General features: G+C 30.4%; 2 protein-coding genes across 4 annotated transcripts; one reads left to right on the forward strand and one right to left on the reverse strand.

Annotated features, from left to right (window-relative positions):
* Window positions 1-2,040: 2,040 nt before the first annotated feature.
* On the reverse strand, window positions 2,041-10,680 carry LOC139086165 (GATA zinc finger domain-containing protein 14-like). Its single transcript, XM_070634520.1, has 8 exons — window positions 10,543-10,680; window positions 8,031-10,393; window positions 7,720-7,915; window positions 7,518-7,661; window positions 7,143-7,452; window positions 6,965-7,080; window positions 6,370-6,639; window positions 2,041-3,180 (listed from the first exon to the last, which is right to left on the reverse strand). The coding sequence occupies exons 2-7, from the start codon at window positions 10,113-10,115 to the stop codon at window positions 6,371-6,373; spliced, it is 3,120 nt and encodes a 1,039-aa protein (XP_070490621.1). The 5' UTR covers window positions 10,116-10,393; window positions 10,543-10,680; the 3' UTR covers window positions 2,041-3,180; window position 6,370.
* Window positions 10,681-11,648: 968 nt separating this feature from the next.
* LOC139086048 (M-phase phosphoprotein 8-like) lies at window positions 11,649-14,840 on the forward strand. Of its 3 annotated transcripts, none has more exons than XM_070634334.1 (7): window positions 11,649-11,811; window positions 11,921-11,989; window positions 12,055-12,191; window positions 13,259-13,432; window positions 13,550-14,203; window positions 14,270-14,418; window positions 14,506-14,840. In XM_070634334.1, the coding sequence occupies exons 1-7, from the start codon at window positions 11,766-11,768 to the stop codon at window positions 14,537-14,539; spliced, it is 1,263 nt and encodes a 420-aa protein (XP_070490435.1). In that variant the 5' UTR covers window positions 11,649-11,765; the 3' UTR covers window positions 14,540-14,840. The 3 variants fall into 3 exon arrangements, 1 of the variants encoding a protein (XP_070490435.1); XR_011543972.1 differs by having other exon boundaries at window positions 11,650-11,811; window positions 14,270-14,518; window positions 14,592-14,840; XR_011543973.1 differs by having other exon boundaries at window positions 11,650-11,811; window positions 14,270-14,518; window positions 14,653-14,840.
* Window positions 14,841-20,856: the final 6,016 nt, after the last annotated feature.

Below are 20,856 nucleotides of genomic sequence, written 5' to 3' on the forward strand. Positions count from 1 at the left end.
TTCTTAAATGAAATCAACAATTTTCTTTGATATTTTACGTATACATCCATGCAAGAATCAAGGGTTCTCCATATGGCACATAAAATATGTTAATTTTATATACATACTATCTATTGAGGTCATATATCCTTACGTGACCAAAAAAATGTTCGAGCTTTTTACACAGCAGATAATTTTAGTCAAATTTTCCAAGCCGCAGCATTAAATTGTCATTTCCTTATCGGCTTTAAAAGAATTAAGCTCCTTTTTGTGTATATCTTCCGAAATTTAGGTCATTCTATAGGAAAAAGATGTAATATATTCATGAGAGACTGCGTCCAAAAAGCCTTCAACTTCCTAAAAATATCGAAAGTTCAATAATCCGTGTCAGCATGTCTTGCTTCATAATGCCATCAAATTAATAATCATCTTCAATGTTTGTTTTTTAAGGCATGTAAGTCTGTACCGACAACAAAGCATGAAATTTGATGATAATAGTATCAAAAAGCAATTTCACGACCTTTTCACACGACACGAGCTTCTTATGGACAATCAATTTTAGTGTTGAAATGAAGTAATCCTGCTTACTGTTTGATGAATTGTGATGGAACTGTAAGATGTAAGGAATAATATTTTGAATGTTGTGCTAGCTGTAAGTTTCAGACTGTGCTTTTGTTCCTGGATGTAGACGTCTTTATATCCAAAATATTAGTAACTAAGTCTTCATTGTGCTGCTTTATCCTTGAAAAGAGTGATTTTAGAATTTCATAAAATGCTCATTCACTTCCAATGTCATGAATGATTAAATCAAAGCTTTTCTAAAGCTCACAATCCTTTAATAACTTTAGACATGCTTCATTACTGGCTACGTCTTTGTAGCTATTATGTAAGCAGATACAAACATTGTAGCATATTGAATAACCAGCATTGTCTACATTGTCCACAGCTGTTAATGACTACAACATTAAGCCCTCCCCAGATGCAGTCACATTCCTTGTTGTTCCTATTCAATTAGCATTTTCTCACACAATCCTGTCCAAGGACATGCACTCATTATGCTTAAATCATTTTCTCATGCCTCATGTACACGTGAAAATAACAATATGATAATAATTTATTACTTTCACTTCCTTAATTTACCGTTCAAGTACTTGCTGTGTACAATTCATGTCCCATGCAGATATGTATGTATGTCAAGCTTTAATGTGTATCATGAGGAAATTATATACGAAAATTTTGTATCGTATTAAAGCGAAGATGCACAAGTGCATTTGAATAAAGCACTATCGTTTTCAATTATGGATAATTGGCTTACTGTTGATAAGTAGATCAACATTTGAATAATTTGGTATTGTTATCAGATTTTTTTTTTTTTTTTTGATTTTACCATATTTCATAATTAGTAAGGGGTAATCTAACCTTGTCAAACATCTCAACGTGCGGATAGAGAATTTGTACAAACTTCATACTTGCAGAACAGAGCCTGTAACAGAGTCAGGTGGAAAGCCTTTTACTGTAACCTAAGTTCCACATAAGGGACATGGTTGCAGTAAGACAGTAACCCTGTCCTGGATTTACAGATCAATTGTGATTCATGGACTTCCTTAATGGCGCCTGAAGTTGGCTGTCACTTGCTAATTACTAAAAATGTCTTATTTTACTCACTGTTCTAGAATTATTAGACCTCATTTAGCCTTCATGCTGTAGATTTTTGGATCGCTGGCTAGCGATTCCTCTTTAATAATACGATGTGCAAAGCTTTTTGTATCAAAAATGGATTACTGTCTACGTATATGTTAAATTCTTAAGTCAATACCAGTGGTCCTCAAGCTTTGTCGATCGTTGTACAGTAAACTTCATAAATTATCTTCTAAATTTGATTTGTTGAAATCCTCATCGTCGAAAATCTGAAGCTATTTTAGTGTGTTGTAGTATGCTCCATTGCATTTTTCGAGTAGGACTGCTCAATAACCTTTAAATTGCTAGAAATAACACAATATTAATACGAATTCAAATAAAAATATCAATAAAAAAGACTCAAAAAAATTTTAATCTCGGTAAAGTACTTTATTGCTGAATAATGAAATACAAGAATGTTCCAAAAAGTTGTAAGAATTGAAAAATAAATTTTTTTTATATAAGGAAAAAAACATAGCAAAAGAAAGTGAAAATTATACAGAGAAAAAAAAATTATTTTTAAAAATATTTCTTTGAAATTTTTTTTAACATAGTTAAATCAAAAAAATCGGAATTGAATCCTCGTGTCGTTCCTACTGAGCCTAGCTACTGGAACTACCGTGAAAAATAAAATATATAAATTTTCCAGAAATTTTAAAGACAAAAATAAAAAAATTTAAAAAAAAAATGAAATTTTGACATTTTTGAGCTCAGCACTTGCAAAATAAGAAAAGAAAAAGAAGAAAATCGACACGAAAATTTTACAGAAAAAATTTTGTATATAAAAAGTTTAAACACAGAACAAAAAAGAAAAAAGGAAGAAAATAATAAATTTTTTTCACGCACTCATATTAAATATTTCTTAATTCTTGATGGCTTTTTTTTTCTCCAAAAATTATAGCCTTTAAGTGACGCGAATCACACGAAAGTTTGAATAGCCACAAAACAGAAATAGAATTTAAAAACCATGGCTTTTTTGGACAAAAATTGTCGGAAATTTTTTTCTGACATTTTTTTTCGGCTTTTGTTTTTTAAACTTTTTTTTTAGGTTTTTTTTTTTGGTTTTTTTGTATTTTTTTTTTTTTTGGATTTTTTGAAATTTTTTGTACTTTTTTTGAATAATAAAATTCAACTTTTTAAATTTTTTTTTGTTGTTTTTTTGGTTTTTTTGTTTTGTTTATCTTGCGGATATCCATTGATTGTTGTGTCTATTCTCATTTGAATTCGTTAATTAAGTTAATAGATCAGAAAAATATTCGCATCAATGATTGTCCAAATTACTTCTATAATATATATACGGGATGAAAATAATAATAATTAACATTGAGATGATCGACGATGAGAATTGCTTGGCGATGATTTTTTTGTTTTTTTGTGGATGTTTCACGAGCTTTTTTTTTGAAAATTTTTTAATTTTTTTTTGTTTTGTTTGAAATCACATTTTTTTATCAATTATCTCATTTTTTTTTTTTTGGAAAATCATCACTTCTTGTATCACTAATCTAATATTCGTAACTTAAACATCTAGAACGAGAAATGATTAATTTTTTTTAAAATGATAATTAAGTTACTACGTCTCATATTAATGAACGAAATACAATTTTTTTTTATGTCTTTTAGTTTCACAGCCTTCTTAGTTTTACTTCTTTTTTTTTTTGTTAGTTTAACTAACCTAAGTGGACTATTGTTTATTTTACTGGCTGTAGGTTTGGTTCTAAACAGAATTGCAAAACAGCCAACTGTCACAAGCAAAAAACCATACAATTGCTTAATAATTTGTATGGTTTTGAAAGAAAAACCAAACACATTATTAAGAAATTGTACGGTTTTCGTGTGACAGGTCCCTGTTACACTTTTATTTTGCAATTCTGGTTATAAGGACAGCAAATTGAAATACTTCTTCATTCCTTCCTAAAACTAAAGCATACTCGTCAATCAATCCCCAAATAGACAAAAATACGTTAGAACTAATCATATCCTGGACACTAACTTGCCATCAACTACTTATAACGTATTTTTATTCCCTCGGGATGTCATCAAGATCCAATTTGTCGTCCTTAGAACCACACACACAATCAGTCAAATAACCATCAATCCACTAAGGTAATGTCTAGTCATTTTGAAGATGCAAGTTCTCTTAAACATTAAAAAATTTTCTTTTTTTTTGTAATTCACTTTAAAAGTTTGATTTAAGTAGATTTTTAAGTGGAATATATATGGCAGTGATGGGGTGCTGATGAAATGGATTTTTTTACTTTTATCTGAGACAGTTTTGGAATTTGTTGGATTATTTGTTGTTAATTTTCGTTAAGAGTTATTTAGGTTTTGTCATTATTATTGAATAAAATCATCAAATTTATTTAAATCTCAATTTTGTCGTTTAAACTGGCCTAAAGCAGACTTCATTGTGCCATTAGGGCGTATTAATGTCAATTTAATTTATGGAGCAACGATTACGACTCCACTTTTAAATGTAAAGAATTTACGAAGTTCTTAAATCTAACTCGATTGCTTGCTAAAGTCGCAAATTCACTGAAATGTTTGTCTGCGTGAAGCTCGAAGTCGACTCGAATTTTATATGAAATCAAGTTGACTCAAGACAACTTTCTCATACAAAATCGAAATCGAATTTGAGCTCTGGCCCTGTCTAAACAATTTAATCATTAAATTAAAGCAACAAATAATCCAAAAAAACCTATTTTTTAACAGTTTATTTCTATAGTAAGTTCTAAATATTAAATTCAGGTCAATTTTTCATGTAACTCAATTAAAATTGAGTATTGGAATTTAAGAAAAATTGAGAATTGATTGAAAAGTTCTAATTATATTTATGATTTTGTTAATAAATTTTCATTAAATTTGCGAAAATCAACTTTGATTTTGCATGAAAAATCTGATTCGTTAGTATAAAAGTAGTGAAGAATTCAAAGTCGACTCAAATTTTGTATGTAGTCGATTCAACTCAAATCGATATTATTATACAAGATCTGAGTCGACTTCAAGCTCTGGTTCAAATTATTCCTAAAATATCCAAACTAGTCCTATTGTAACCTGGTGCATTCTAAAATTTAGTATCAATAATAAAATGTCAATCAAACTTTTCAATCGATTCTCATCAGAATTTCCTAATCACAAAAATGAGTCAAAAATGGCTTTGAGCACATTCTTGCATGAAGACACTGTCACATTTGAATGAAAATGGAATTATCTGGAAGTTTTATCGTCAAAAAGTATTTAACTAGATAAATGATATGGAACTCTAGAAACTAAACATTATTATTTTTTTTTTTTCATTCAGCCTTATTCAAGTTTTACAGCCAAAGCATCCTCAAAATAACTATCGAAGAAAATCTGATTTTTTTACACATAATATGTCGTTAAATTCCTTAAAATCTACGAAAAAAAATTGAAGATAATTTTATCCTCGAATTAATGTTGTTTTTTAGAGGCACAAAACTTACATAAACTACAAATACATAAGCCTTTACACACCTGACACATTAATTAACTATTATGATGTATTTTTCTTTCATTTGTTAATTCTAACTACTTCACTAAGGACTAGATTCTCTATAATTTTTATTATACCATTATATCCAAGAGAAAGAAAAATGCTTTTTTTAATTAAATAAAAGCGCAAATTTTTTCTTTAAAAAATATTCTTCATTGCGCTTTTTTTACTCGATTTAAAAAAACAAAATGAGCGAAAAATTTGATTTTCCTTTCAATAAAGATTTTTTTTTGTTTTTAAGCCTAAATAAATAAATAATTTCAAAGTGATTACAATTTCTTAATAACCTATTTACATGATACATGACTTGGTATTTGATTCGAGTTAATCTTTGGGATGGACGCTGATTGGTTGAGGAATTTTTTTAATTTTTTTGAAATAAAAGAATGTTAGAAATTACCTTTAAAATAGCCGTTAGAATTTGAATTTAAAATAGCCGTTAAAATTTAAATTTCGAAAATCAATTGAATTAAATTTTAAAAATTCGGCTATGACTGAAAGTCAAAATTTGAATTTTAATACGTTACAATTCAAATTTTATAATCTGTTAAAATACAAATTCAAAATATTCGTTAAAATTCAAACTTGAAATATCTGACAAAATTCAAATTTAGAATACCCGCTAAAATGTCAGTTGAATTTTGCACATATGAAATTCTAATCGTGAATTTACAGATTTAGCCTCAATTGTCTATCTTCCTCAGTCACCCTACATCCATCTCAAAACGTTTCTCACAATTCTCGCGACGAGATAAAGTACTATACAATTTCTATACATACTTTAAGTACAAAGACTAATTTTATCCCAATAAAATTTTTTTTTTTGATCAGTCTTGGGTAAATTTTTTTTGTTTTTTCTCACATTTTTAGTTTTTGGGATGTAAAAATTTAGACCTTTAAGTTCACATTATTTTGTTTTCACAATTATTTTTCTTGGTTTGTTTGGATAATCTTTGGTAACACATACGTAGACGTTATGGACGAACTGGAAGTGGAATTGATTTGTGGACTATTATGCTGCCTAATTCAGATTCAAAAACTAATCTTATCAATTTAAATCCTTAGATTAATTTTTAATCCCGATTTAAATGCTCAAATTAGCTTAAATCCACTAATTTCAGCATGAATCCACAAATCAATTCCACCTCACAATACACAAATGTTTCCCACTCAAAACCTCAACATTATCTTCATTGTCATACCTCATGAAGCGATCTCAGAATTCATTTGATTCGTTGTAATTAATGGCGATGAGTTCAATGTTGGATTCGATGCATAAACAATGTATTTAATGTCACTTAACATTTGTTGTTGCTGTGATGTTTGTAAGACGAACAATTTTTCCTGAAACAGCGAATCGAGTGTTCTATATTCTCTTAACAGGCACCACGATTGGAAGAAGACCGACTTGATTTTCTCAAATATTTCCCCGTCATATGCTGATCGGGCGGTGTTGGTCAAGTCAAATGGTTCTGTGGAAATTGGAGAAATTTATTTGATTAATTTTTGTGTAATTCGATAAAAAGAAAATATTTAAAAAATTAACGTTAAAAAACTATTTGAAAAATAACGGCCAAAAAATATTTGAAATGAACACGGAGAACAATGAATTGCCGATGTTGACAGAAGCAACACAATAATTCTTAATACATTTGAATAAACAATATTCTTAAGCACTTGTGAGTTGTCCTCAGGCACTGCACGTGTATCTATACGCTTGTATTCAATATGAATTAGATACACGAGCTCCAGTCTGTTTACAATAAAACAATATGTAAATAAAAAACAAATACATACCTTCAATACACAATGTCTGCCAATGATTGGGATCATTTTTGGGAGTTTTCACGTTACGACACTCATCAATCGACAGTACACCACCCGTTCTTATCGATATGGCATTTCGTGAGTAACTATTAAATCAAAAATGAATTAAAATTACATCAAAAGATCCTCAAAATTATCAAAAACTTACTCAAAATTGCTATAATAATCTAAAAATCGTAGAAACAGTTCTCCCAGTGATTGATAATTTTCAGATCTCCAATCGGTATCAAGTCGTTCCATCATATCAATCGTGGTTATATCATGCAGCGTTTGAAACTTTTCCGGATATTTCTGATGAAGACATGGAAGTACAGGCGGTGATATTGCTGATTGTAGAAAATGTATGACCATTAACACTAAGCTATAGCTTGATATTGATCTATTTCGAGCATCATTTATATTATGATGTTGTGCCCAACGTTTTACAACAATTGCTAATGGACGAAGACGCCAATCAACTGTAAATGTGAAAAAAAAAAATGTTATTAATTAAATTAAATTATAAATTGCGTCAGTTACTTACGTTGTGCATAACAATACAGCAAATGTGTGTTCCGTACACCGATGCAATTATTGTAATTTAAGTCCACTTCTATTGTATTTGTTATGTCACGGAATCTTAAGATAGGAACTTTTGCATTAATCAAGGAAAATTCTTGAAATGGACCTAAAAAATGACAAAATTAATTAATCAGGATCCAGTGTCTAATTATAGCATTCCGTACTTCCTGAACTTGTGAGGTAGTTTTTTAATGCACTTAATGTTATCATTGCCTCAGTCCTTGCATCCAATTGCGGTGCTGTTTTCAGTACTAAACACATATCTACATCAGAACTGTCAAGTCCAAATCCAGAAATCGTTGAACCGACTAGAAATAATCCCCATTTTGGACATGCTCGCTGTTGAAATAGTGGAAATCCCTAGAAAATTATGAAAATTATTTTTAATCCAGTTGGATTTATTTTTAATCCATGGATTAAGATTAAATTTAAGGAGCCAAATTGGCCAAATATCGATCTACAGCAAGCAACTCACCTTAATAAATTCATAAAGATCCCGCCACAGAAGCATCTTACTTCGATATGTCTCACGAGTCTGCTGATATTTTTGAAATTTATTCCAAATCTCCAGTGACACATGATCCCATATTGATCCACAACTTAAATTAATTGGTTCGTCACGCATTTCACATCGTTCACCTCTTGCATAATAATAATCAAATGGATATGTTGGATCATATGTTGGTAATGTAAAATTCCTTGGTATCGGATGTGTTGGTGTTGTCGTTATACCATTTGCGGACGGTGGACGTTTAATGACTGTTATTGGCGTCTCGATATGTCGCAAATTTAATTGTTCAGCACTAGCACTTAATACATTATTTATCGGTGTAAAATGATTATTATTAATCCATGAATTAACAGTATTTTCCTTATTGCTCGTCATCTCATTATCCGTCGATGTTGGTGTGAGCAATATTGTCGGTGTCATTGGATGTTCCTTTGATCCACTTGAAAATGACATTGCTGATTGTGTTGATGACGTTGAGGCTGAATCATCAATTAATTCTGATGTCATTGTCTCTTTTGTATCACAATTTTTATTATTATTATCCTGAATACCTGGACTCGCTGACTTTACAGATGATGGTGGTGTTGGCGATAAACTACGATAATCCTCGGAATTTGTACGAGCATACATGAGATTTTTACGTTTATTCTCTTCATATTGAGCACTGTCACTTTTTGAATGAGATAGTCGAGCATTTTGTTGATCACTTAGCTTCTTATTGTTAGAATTATTATTATTATTATTATTAATATTAAAATTATTACGATCATTTGTACTATTTGCATTGTTATTGTTGCCATTATGACGATTCTTACGATTCTGATCGCGATTTTGTTTCGCACGATGATTTTGGTACTGGAAGGAATTATGTTGTTGTTGTTGCTGCTGTTGCTGTTGTTGTGATGGATAATATGCATTATGATATGAATTTTGCGTTTGTTGTTGACGATTTAATTGTGGATCTTGTTGGTAAATTCTTTGATAATTATTATTATCTTGACGCGGATATATTCGAACTCTATGCTGCATGTGTTGCTGTTGATTCTGATAACGAGCATAATTTTGTTGATATTGTTGTTGCTGTTGAAAGAATAATTGATTCGTATACATCGCACCGGAAAAATGATTATAATATCCGGAATTATCACCAAATGCCATCTTAAGTGCTATTAAATTATTTTCGTCAAGTACTTTTTGTTGAGGTGGATTTTGTGGCTGTTTCTGTGTCGTTTTATTCTGTACGATTGAATTAGCCGAGATATTCTTATATTGATATCCAACTTGATGCAGGAATTCCATTGAATATTTATGATTTATTGTCTCACTATCGCCAGCCATTAAATGATCATATTTTAATCTCGTGTCTACATTATTTGTGGTACTTACGCTTGTATTTAAATGAATACCGGAATCATCAGAAACGTTTTTATCACCATTTGATAATTGTGTATCAACTCGTACCGTCTTATTATTTGAATAATCATCATAATTTTGACTTGCATTTGTTGTTGCTTTTGTAATTCGATGTTTTGGTATTGGTTTCTTTACTTGATTATTGTTAGCATTATTACCATTTAACATTTCTTGATAATTATCACTTTTTATGGCATTATTATTTGTTGGTGTTGAGACTTTTGCATTATAATAATTATTATTACTATGCTGATGCTGCATTTTATCATATTTATTGCTATTATTATTGTTTGTGTCTAATCTTTGCTTTGAATTGTTATTGATAAACTGCTGCTGCTGCTGCTGTTGTTGTTGATGTGATGGACCATTACGATTTTGGCGATTTCCATTATAACTTGGTATTCGATTCGGTTGATATCTGTTAATATTGTTATTATTGCTATTATTACGGCGAGGTGATGTATTTTGATAATCTTTTCCGTCATTTAATTGCATTTTCTTCTTACGATCGTGATTTCTCTCATCAATTTGCTTATCCTGCTGCATATTATTATTATTATTATTATTCCTATCGCCTGGATCTGATGTTATTGTTAGTTTTGTATCTGATGTTGTTTTTGTAACTTCCGTGTGCATCCTTAATTAGTTTTTACACAGCATATGACACAAAATGTCGTCAATAAAATAGCAATTATACATACAAACACATACGGTACGGATTGTTAATAATTCAGTAACTTGTTTTTAATCCAGAAAAAAAAATTTCCTTGCACATTTGATTAAAACAAAATTCGAGCCTAAAATCTTTGCTTTCTATACCAATTATTTCTTCTTGTATTAATTAAAATAAAATATCCTTTTTATCATTTGATGTCTCTTATGTGATTTTAGATAGTCTTTAATTCACAGTTAATCTACGAATTACAAGAAAAATAGTAAATTGGTTATTTGAGGACCTTTTTTTCAAATCGCTCATTTTGCAATTTTTTTTTTCTTTTTTTGCGAGTTAAAAAAAAACACGAGAAATGAATTTTTTGATAAAATTAATGAAATTTTACATTACCTTTTATGACACAAACAATCCAGATATTCTCTAACAGACTCAGAAGCTTTACGTCTACTTTGCCATTGAATATCAAGTTGTTAATTACGAAAAAATGATTTTTAATTAGAGAAATATCAAAAGTGCTCGATAAAAAGTGATTTTCTCACAAATCATAGCTTTTTGTCCCGTTCGTGTAATCCAATGTCAACTGATGGCTGATTTTTAAATTTTATTATGCGTGAAAAGTAGATTAATTAACCTAAATAAATTACAGTGAGTGCTGAGATGATTTTTATTACTAATTTTAAGAGTAATTTTTAAATTCCTTGGCTTATTGCGATTAAAAAATTTATGTTGAAGAATTATTTTCTCCTGGACCCGAAATAACGGTGGAAAAAAATTTAAAACAAGTAAAGTCGAAATGAACTAAAACGCATTTTTTTAATTGGCAACAGCAGAATTGATGTATGAAGAATTGTATATACTAATTTTGAACTGCATACGCAATAGTGATTGTTGAAAGTAGCATGTTTAAATAGCAAAAGTTTTAAAATAAGAAAAACATTTTTAACGGAAATTTCAAATTCAAATTTCATTTTGAGGGGAAAAATGGTCTTAGAATTTTCGAATTTTTCCGTTATACAAAATAAATGGATTAATTGAATTTTGGAGTATATGAAGCATTATAGCACCCAAAAATTCAATAACCATCTCAAAATCCTGCATAATTTCAAAATTTGTTAATTTTAATCTGAAAACCATTCAAATTCTCATTGGCTCTTTAAAACATTTGTAGAGTTTTGAGGCATTTCTGCAGAATTTGTAATGTTTCATTCAAATTTTCACAAAAAATCTGTTATTTTTCATCGATTGATGATTTTTGATATGAAATACCATATTAAGCCTTTCCTGGATGTTCCAGTAGTTCCAGTAACAAAACATTGTAAATTAATATCATTCAGCATAACAATACAAACAATTAATTAAATAAATCAAATTAACAGCCACAAATCATTCGAAAAGTTTCTGTATTTTGATTCCATACAGTACACGTGAAACTGTGTATCCAAGAGAAATCTTCTTAATATGTGTTAGTAAATACGGCCAAAGTGCACGTGCTGAGAACACATTTAACACGGCAGCTAGCTAAGTTTACTGATGAATACAATTTGAAACTTATTTTAGCGTCATAAAATATAAAATAAGTAAATACTTACATTCATTAGTGCTCTCAAGGGTGTATGTACAAAAAGAAACTTGCAATGGAGACATCCAATAATCATGAAGGTATAATAAATAATTAAATATTAAATATTATGTCAAATATTTAACATAAAAACTTTTTTTTCTTCATCATTTGTTGTTTGGAAATACACAAAAAAAAATAATAATCCAGATTCTATGGAATCGATAGACTCTGATCCGTTGGCTCAAGAGGAATCATCGAATGCATTACAAAACGGCGGTAAGTTAAATTAATAATAAAAAACATAAAATCCCGTGATATTAAACGGATATATTTAACTATAGAAAATAAAAAGCCGAAAAAAGGCACGAAAACCAAGAAACGCTCAAAATCGACCATCTTAAAAGTCACTGGCAGCAAAAAGAAGGGAAAGAAAACCAGCAATGAGACACCAGGACCTGATGAGAATGGTGAATATGAAGTAAGTTTGATTTATTTACAAAAAAATTTGATATTATCAAAAATGTTATAAAGCTATAGCTAAAATGGCGGTTAAGATTCAAGTGGAGAAAAATGCTAAGTCCACTACATCTGATAAATTTTGATAAAAAAAATTCTTGAGGTTTTTTTGTTTTGTTTTGGAAAATGCTATCGCTGTTTCTTCCTGTTTGTCTTCTTCTTATGTCGTTAATTACATTGGTTATGCCAACTGAACAAATAACCGTAAATCAGTAGGGCTTCTAATGTTTCGAAACTATTTTGACACAAAAAATTCTAAAAATCTAAATTTTTTGATTAATTTAAGGATTGATTTCAAATTTAAGTTTTAAATTGGATCTTATTTTGGATACAATCTTGTAAATTTCCAATTGTATTCTCATACATTACAAAACTTTGTATGTATGTGTATGTTTACGTATAAAGTTCACGATTTTCTGGAAATTTACACTTTTGCATACAATTCAATATTGCATTTAGCGTTCGATTATATGCTGACAATCGGAGTTCATTCATGTTTTGAGAGAATTCTCAAAAGAAGAAGTTGTTTAAAAAATTTCAAATCTAAATTTTCATATTTTTGTTTTGATCAATTTCTTGATGTTTATTATTCAATCTAAATTCCTAAGGACATCAACATGTAAACTACTATGCATCAATCATTTATTCTCAGTTACTAATCCAGATCCCCTAATTTTAAAACTCAAATTAGCAAAAAAAAAATTCCAAAAATTCTAATTAATTCATCAGATTCTAATAATTTGATTCACAATATCATTAATCAACTCATTTCAAGTTAAAACTCATACAAAAAATATCCAAAACAAATCTTTCTTCATTATTGGATCTTATAGTAAACATCCATACAAAAAACTTTCCCGCCTTTACTGATTTTGCTATTATTTTCTACATTCTACTTATTTCACGACAATCAGAACAAATTACATTCATTATTCTCGAAATTACCTTACCATTATCATGCATGCTACCTGCTAATTGGACTCTAATAAGTTAAATATTTACATTTTCTTATCACTTGTATTATTTCAGGTTGAAGCTATTGTTGATCACAAGAAAGAGAAGGGTAAAACTGTTTATCGTATCCGTTGGAAAGGATATGGACCTGGTGAGGATACATGGCTTCCAGCTAATGAACTGAGTTGCAAAGATCTCCTTAAAAAGTACAAGAAGAAACTCGAGCGTGAGAATAAGGATGTTTTTACTGTAAGTTGAGTTCAATGTTCTATGTGAAACCTGATCCAGTTGTGAGTTTTCAATGCTCACTGGATCTTGTTGGAAACCTTTAAACAATTACTAAATTACACTTTTCTTCAAATCCAGGTTGAATCAATTCTTGATCATCGCCGACTACACGGTAAAATCTACTATCGAGTCCGTTGGGAGGGATATACATCAAAAGATGATACATGGCAGGTTAAAGAAAGTCTCAATTGCAATGAACTGTTGAAAAAATATCACGATGAGATGAATGAGAACATTTTGAAACGTGAAGAAGAAAAATTAAAGGCCAAAGAGAAGGCAAAGAAAGCGAATAATGAATATGAAGTTGAGGCCATCATGGATAAACGTACAACAAAAGGAAAGACAAAGTATTTGATCAGATGGAAGGGATTTGATGAATCTGATGATACATGGGAGCCAGAGGAAACACTTAACTGTCCAGACTTGATTCGCTCATTCAACAAAAAGAAGGGAAACAAAAAGGAAGTTATTAAAATAAAGAAACCAGCCAAGAAACGAAAGCGTTTAACAGATTACAATTCTGATGAGGAAGAATCTGACGATTCTGATGATTCTGATTATGGCGCAAAGAAAGCAAGAATTTCAGGCGAATATGAAGTCTCAAAGATACTCGATGCTAGAATCACACGCGATGGAAAGTGGGAATTTTTCGTTATGTGGAAGGGTTATGGTCCAGAGTCGAATACATGGGAGCCAGAGAGGAATTTGAGCTGTACTAAACTCATAAATGATGTAAGGATTTATATTAATTTAAACTTGATGAATGGCTTAATTGATGACATTTTAATATATTTCTAGTTCCTCGGCAAAAACAAAGTTCCACGTGTCATTCAAGCGAAATTGGAGAAATTAACAGAAGAGGTCACAAAACCGAAATCACCAAGGAAACCACCGACTGAGCGTAAGGCCCTAGCAGCGAGCGCAAAGGGACTACGTGGACGCACCAAGTAAATAATAAAAAAAAAAATGTCTATACACATCAACTGCCGATACTGACGGAAACAAAAAAACTTTTTTTTCTTCTATATTTTCAGGGGAGAATTAAAGGTTCTTAGATTTTCTCTTTAAATATATTTTTAAGATTTCATAATCTTAGTTTTTCATATCTCTTTGCTTTTAGATGCATTAAACAATTTGAAATATAATTTTTTTGCTTATGACTCCATATTCATTTATTCCAGACCACTAAGAATTTTCGATTAAACGTATGAGCCTGATCATTTACATTTAAGAGCTCTTTATTAGCACTACAAAAAAAAATATATATATATATTGCGCGAGAAAAATCAGTTTTTTATTTCCTTTACTTTTTTATTCAATTTTAATGTTTTTATTTGAGTTTGAGAATTAAAGATTACAAAAAAAATCATTAACTTCTTTTTTCCTTTTTATTTCTTTAAATTCTAATTTTTTCTATAATTTTCTGAATGAAAACTTTATTTAAAATTTATAATTTTTAGAAAATATTTAAATAATTTATGTTCTGATACATAAAGTTTTTAAGGTCTTTCATTCAAAAGATACAAATTAAAAATATTAAATAAATATAGATTTTAAACCATAATCGTTGATTTTGATCATTTGGGAAGTTATTCTGCATACTGTTTTTGTTTCAGCTACTCAATCTAGTTACAGCTCTTCATTCTACTCGAATGAAGCTAGTCAATCTAGTGACAGCTCTTGATTCTACTCAAATGAAGCTATTCTGGAGGAAATTTAAGCCATTCTAGTGGAAATTTCAGCTACTCTACTGAAAATTTCAGCTATTCTACTCAGAATTTGGCTATTCAATGGGCTATTGACTTGCAGTAGATTTGAGAAAAAAGGGATATTTTTTGAGTAGCTGAAAATAGCGAGAAATTGTCATCGAGTAGCTAAAACAAGACATTATTGGTTCATAGATGGCGTTAGTAGTTCTAAAATGAAAGGTTTCTTTCAGGAAATTCTGCTTTGTATAGATTGGTTTGCAATGTTTCCTAATTGAAAATGAGCATACTCACCTAAATGCGCGTCCTCTTGAGTATACCTAATCAATATAATTGACCATGTTTAAGAGTATACTCAAATATACTTGAGTATACTAACGAACATGCTTCATGTTTTTTCAGGGTTTTTCATTAGGATTGTTGGATCTATTTGAGTCTAGTCAATGGAATTTCAATTATTGGATCTATTTGAATCTAATCAAATCCAAATTGCAAGAAGTTCTCGAAAGAAAGAGCTTCCATTAGACGTTGTCTTTGAGCGGCAATGGGCCCACGAGCGCCCAGTCGAGGAAGTGAGTATAATATACTAAAAATCAGTAATTCAGGATAATTATTTTTTTGACATAAAGAATCGATTCAATTGATCACAATTGATTAGTATGGAAGATACAAGAGCTGTAAATTCACTGAAAAGTGCTGGTTTACTTATAATAGAGTTGACATGAATATACTTCTAAAATCTGAATAGGGGTTTCAAATAACTTAAAGCAGAATAACCTATGGAACTTAAGGAAAGCTACTCCATCATCTATATTAATATCAATGTGTTAAACCCTTCAGAAATCTAATTTGGATCACAATTGATCTAGTGATGTAGCAGATCTATAAATTCTTCAAAATATCAATATTCAAACAGTCAATTTCCAATGATTATCATCTATAAATTCATCCATGCATGTCTTGCCATCATTTAACTTATCACTTCAAATATCTCTATAAATAATTTTTTACGCTCTTATTCAGCATCTTCAGTTTCATAAGAAAACCAATTTAATTTTATAGATTGATTAAATATTTTCCACACATTTTACATTACTTTTTTTTTTTTTTTTTGATTTCATCGCGTAAAAATTATTCATCGGCAATTTAAGTTCGATGCCACTTTATTTGTTTGCGGAGATATTTATGCGGTAAATTTTTGCTTTCATGTTCAATAATCGCAGTTTAATGGCACATTAAATAATTTTTTTTTTTTGAACAAAGCTTTATACTCGTTCAACGACAATTTTTATGTTTTTTTTTTTTTTTCGGAATGTAATGTTCATTAAAAATTATCTTGCTGGATGGAAGAAGAAGCTGTAAATGTCGAATAAGTATTTCTTTTCAGAGGAGGTGTTTGGTGATTAACGTTCAAATTATGATGTAGAATTATATTTGGTGTGATTTGTTGTACTGGATATTACTGAAAAGTTGACACGAAAGCAAGTCTCAATGTAATAGTAAGTAATGGATCGCGGTTGAAGACAATGTCGAGCTGCATAATATCATGAAGAATTTCTTAAGACTCTGAATTCTCTGAATGCTAGCAATTTTGATATACATTTTTAAACTGGCATCCGCTTCACTTCCGTTGTCATTTAGAGCAATTAAATAACATTGCTTATAAGTCTTCACTCTTGAGTTGAATCTTAGATTCGGTACTTAAGTCAATTCTTGTTCAAATTTTAGTTAGTAATATATAATCCCAAAAGGCATACGGCTTAGAACAGCTCCAGCCCGCCATAACTCTGATGTGGGGCTAAAGTTCATTAAATGAGAACCTATTCCATGGTTACATGATCAAAACGCCACAATCGAAGAGGTTTCCGAAACCGAGAACAAGACTTCCAAGTCTCAAGATTTGTCTAGGCGTAGACTTTGAAGGATTTCCTTGAAGCTTTGGTATCGGTTTCGAAAATTCATCAAAAACTGAGAGTTCGAAATACCATAATTGTGACTTCCGAGATCGTATCCAGGCACGTTGTACTCTTAGTTCCTATCATTGCATTGCTGCACTTTAGAAGCCAAATTTCTAAGCTTCCGAAAAATTACTAGACTGATGATGAGATTTGAACCCAGAACTTCATATTTAACCAAGGGTCAGACACTCCAGTGGTACAGTACTGTACTTACTGTACTTACTGTACTTTTCATACAAGTACAGTAAGTACAGTAGGTACAGTACAATACTACTGTACTTTCATACAAGTCTAAGTATTGTAAGTATTGTACTGTACTCACTGTACTTTCATATAAGTACAGTAAATATTTTACTGTACTTACTGTACTTATATGGAAAATATTCTAAGGATTATTTTGTTAAATTCTCTTGAAAATATGTGAAATTAATGTTAAAAATCTTAAAATTGTAATTTTTTACCTTAGTTTTCTAATAGTAATGTAAAAATAACTACTACAAATCCGAATTTAATTTAATTCTTCTTATTTTGACCTGAATTTTCTTATTTGAAATGAAAAATCGTTCTGAAAAGCCTGATTTGACCTCGAATTTTATATTTAGAATGAAAAATCACTCGGAAAAGCCGAATTTGACTTCGATTTTCTTATTTGGGATGAAAAATCTCCCGGAAAAGCCGAATTTGGTCTGGACTTTCATGGTTAGGTTAAAAAATCACTCGGAAAAGCCGAATTTGGCTTCGATTTTTATATTTGGGATGAAAAATCACCCGGAAAAGCCGAATTTGGCTTCGATTTTCTAATTTGGTATGAAAAATCACCCGGAAAAGCCGAATTTGGTCTGGATTTTATAAGTTAGGTTAAAAAATCACTCGGAAAATCCGAATTCGGTCTCGATTTTCATATTTGGGATAAAAAATCACTCAAAAAAGCCGAATTAGGCTTCGATTTTCTTATTTGGGATGAAAAATCACCCGGAAAAGCCGAATTTGGCTTCGATTTTCTCATTTGGGATGAAAAATCACTCGGAAAAGCCGAATTTGGCCTCGATTTTCATATTTGGGATGAAAAATCACTAGGAAAAGCCGAATTTGGATTCCATTTTCATATTTCGGTTGAAAAGTCTCTCAAAAAAACCAAATTTTGTCTCAATTTGATGAATTTAATTTGGAAAATTCTTAAAAATGTAAATTAGTACATCAGTTTTCTTATATAAAGGTGAAAAACTTTGAAAGACATTCCATTAAATTCCTTTAAAATTAGTGAAATTTAATAATTTTTATCACTTTTTTACTTTAAAAATGATAATACAAGTATTGTAAGTACAGTACAATACTTACTGTACTTTTCATACAAGTACAGTAAGTACAGTAGGTACAGTACTGTACTTACTGTACTTTCCATACAAGTACAGTAAGTATTGTAAGTATTGTACTGTACTTACTGTACTTTCATATAAATTCAACAAGTACAGTAAGTACAGTACTGTACTTTTGGAGTGTCTGACCCTTGTATTTAACACCAATTTATGAGCCCAACATCTTACTAAATGAGCTATCGGGAGCTATCTGGCCACTTTTGCCTTACATCCACTTGAGTTCAAAATATAATTTAGTTCCAATTCAGTCTAATTCCCTAACAGGCAGAGAGTAGCTTTTAGATACCCTGTAACATGAAATCGTGCTTTTAATTTCGTGCTTTTCAAAATTTATTCTCTTCCTGTTTCATCTCCATTCTCACATCCAAGTTCATTTCACCTGTGCAAATAATTCTCCCCAAAATCACGACTGTCAATAAAATCTCATCAAGAATAATTCAGTCGGTTGTCTCTCGCCATCATATCAAATTAAATGTCATTATGTTTTGCCAATTGCCGTGAAAAATTTTTCCCATCGAATTCACATGAAGTAAAGGGAATTGATTGAAATTCAGTTGCATTAAAAAAAAAGTAAACTGTTTGTTATTGTGTTTTTCGTTCATTCCTTTATACTTTGTTATGGGGCGGCAAATTCGCAAATTCCAATCAATTTCAATGATCAAAGACATTCCATCAAATTCTCGAATAAATTCTTTAAATTGATTTTGCAGTTCATTTAATCATTTACGCAATTTAATTATCTTGTTTGATATATGTCGGGGCTCCTTTTTGGCTTTTTTTCAATTATTATCGCTTCACATGGATGTAATTGCATTTGACCGAAAAAAAAAATACAAAAAAATTAAAAGTGATTGCAGTTAACACGCTAGTAGTGGACGAGCAGCAATGACAATTGAAATCAATTAAAACAAATTGATAACAATTACATGCTTCCAAAAAAGGAGAATTAATTGATTGCAATTTTCGATTTTGGTGCTGTTGGAACGTTCAATAATTTTTATGGGGAGTTATTAGACTGGAATTGACTCGTGTCAATATTCTGGTAATTGTGATTGAATTGTTTCGGTTTGATTGGTAAATTGATGATGTGATTTTGAGGGAATGGTGTGAAATTTTGGAATTTCGATCGATTTTGTCCAATGTTCTGAAGTATGGATGGTTGTTAGTCTAACGCACTTTATGCTCAATCAGAGAAGTCAATATACTCTATTATGCTATCCTGAGATTGCTCCATGATAATGGTAAACAAGTTGATCCATAAAATCATATGTTTTCCGCGTTGAGCATATTTAGAGCGGCAATGACAAGAAGTAAGTAGCTAATGAGCCCTTTTTTACCTCTACAGACTCTTAGAAAGATCAACAATTTAACTGAAAACTAAACTGTGTAGATAAAATGCCTTTATGTTGCAAATTTCACATTTTTCACTGACAATAACAGACAGAACATCGTTAAGGCACCACTATACAAACTGTCAGCACATCGATGTAGCAAAGCACTTCAGTGTCCAATCAGCTCGTTCCGTGTTTCGGGAACCCAAATGAATTGACCAACCATCAGGTTGCAAAGAACAGGCTCTCGAGAGCTTGATTTCCTTGAATATATAATTTAAGCATGCTCACAAGCCTTATTTTCATCTTGCTCTGATCAAGAGCGCAAGTACTTTACCTGCTAGACCAAGAATTCCAAATCCTGCTAATTTTCTCAAAATCCAGCATCAATAATCAAGAAAACTGCATCATCATGCATATCAATAAATCTCACAAAAATCATCCTCAAGTCCCCTCTCTCACCTGTTAAAACTTAATCTAAGCCATAAAACATCCAAATTAATTGTTTAAATCAATAAAATCCTTGTATGGATCACCAACCTTAAAGATATTGTGGTTAAAAAGTCGCTCATTCGTTAAGAACAACTACGTGCACATGCAATAAAAAACGGAAATCAATTTCCATGTATCAATTTATCAAAAGACGAAATCACGTCTAGAGTGGTGAGCCGGTTTTTGTTTTACATATTTTATCAATATACAATAATGCATTATACGAAATAAAAAAAAAAAACACAAAGATTTCACGAATGAGCTGGCATAAAAATAACGACACAGAAATAAGTATCAAATAACAAACACATTATTCTGCATAACAATGATATAATGAAATAATCTGAATTATCCAATTTCGTTATTGTAAAAAAATATAAGGTGCATATATAATATATATTTTTTTGCAATTCAGTGTTGGGAGGGTAGGGTAGACTAGAAACCAGATGAACGACTATTTTTATCACTATTTCTGCAATTAGGGCTACTTTTCTTCTGTTAACAGCCTTAGGGTATAGTCTA

This window comes from Chironomus tepperi, unplaced genomic scaffold (genome assembly GCF_022539635.2).
Source record: "Chironomus tepperi strain 1889 unplaced genomic scaffold, CSIRO-AGI_Ctep_v1 contig_85, whole genome shotgun sequence".
In the NCBI taxonomy this organism is placed as follows: Eukaryota; Metazoa; Arthropoda; class Insecta; order Diptera; family Chironomidae; genus Chironomus; species Chironomus tepperi.

Coding starts and splice junctions, on each gene's coding strand:
- LOC139086165 (XM_070634520.1), bottom strand. CDS start 10,115: ATGCACACGGAAGTTACAAAAACAACATCAGATACAAAACTAACAATA. Junction 7,916..8,030: donor ATCTTTATGAATTTATTAAG/GTGAGTTGCTTG, acceptor ATAATTTTCTAG/GGATTTCCACTATTTCAACA. Junction 6,640..6,964: donor GCAGACATTGTGTATTGAAG/GTATGTATTTGT, acceptor CAATTTCCACAG/AACCATTTGACTTGACCAAC.
- LOC139086048 (XM_070634334.1), top strand. CDS start 11,766: ATGTACAAAAAGAAACTTGCAATGGAGACATCCAATAATCATGAAG. Junction 12,192..13,258: donor ATGAGAATGGTGAATATGAA/GTAAGTTTGATT, acceptor GTATTATTTCAG/GTTGAAGCTATTGTTGATCA. Junction 14,204..14,269: donor GTACTAAACTCATAAATGAT/GTAAGGATTTAT, acceptor ATATATTTCTAG/TTCCTCGGCAAAAACAAAGT.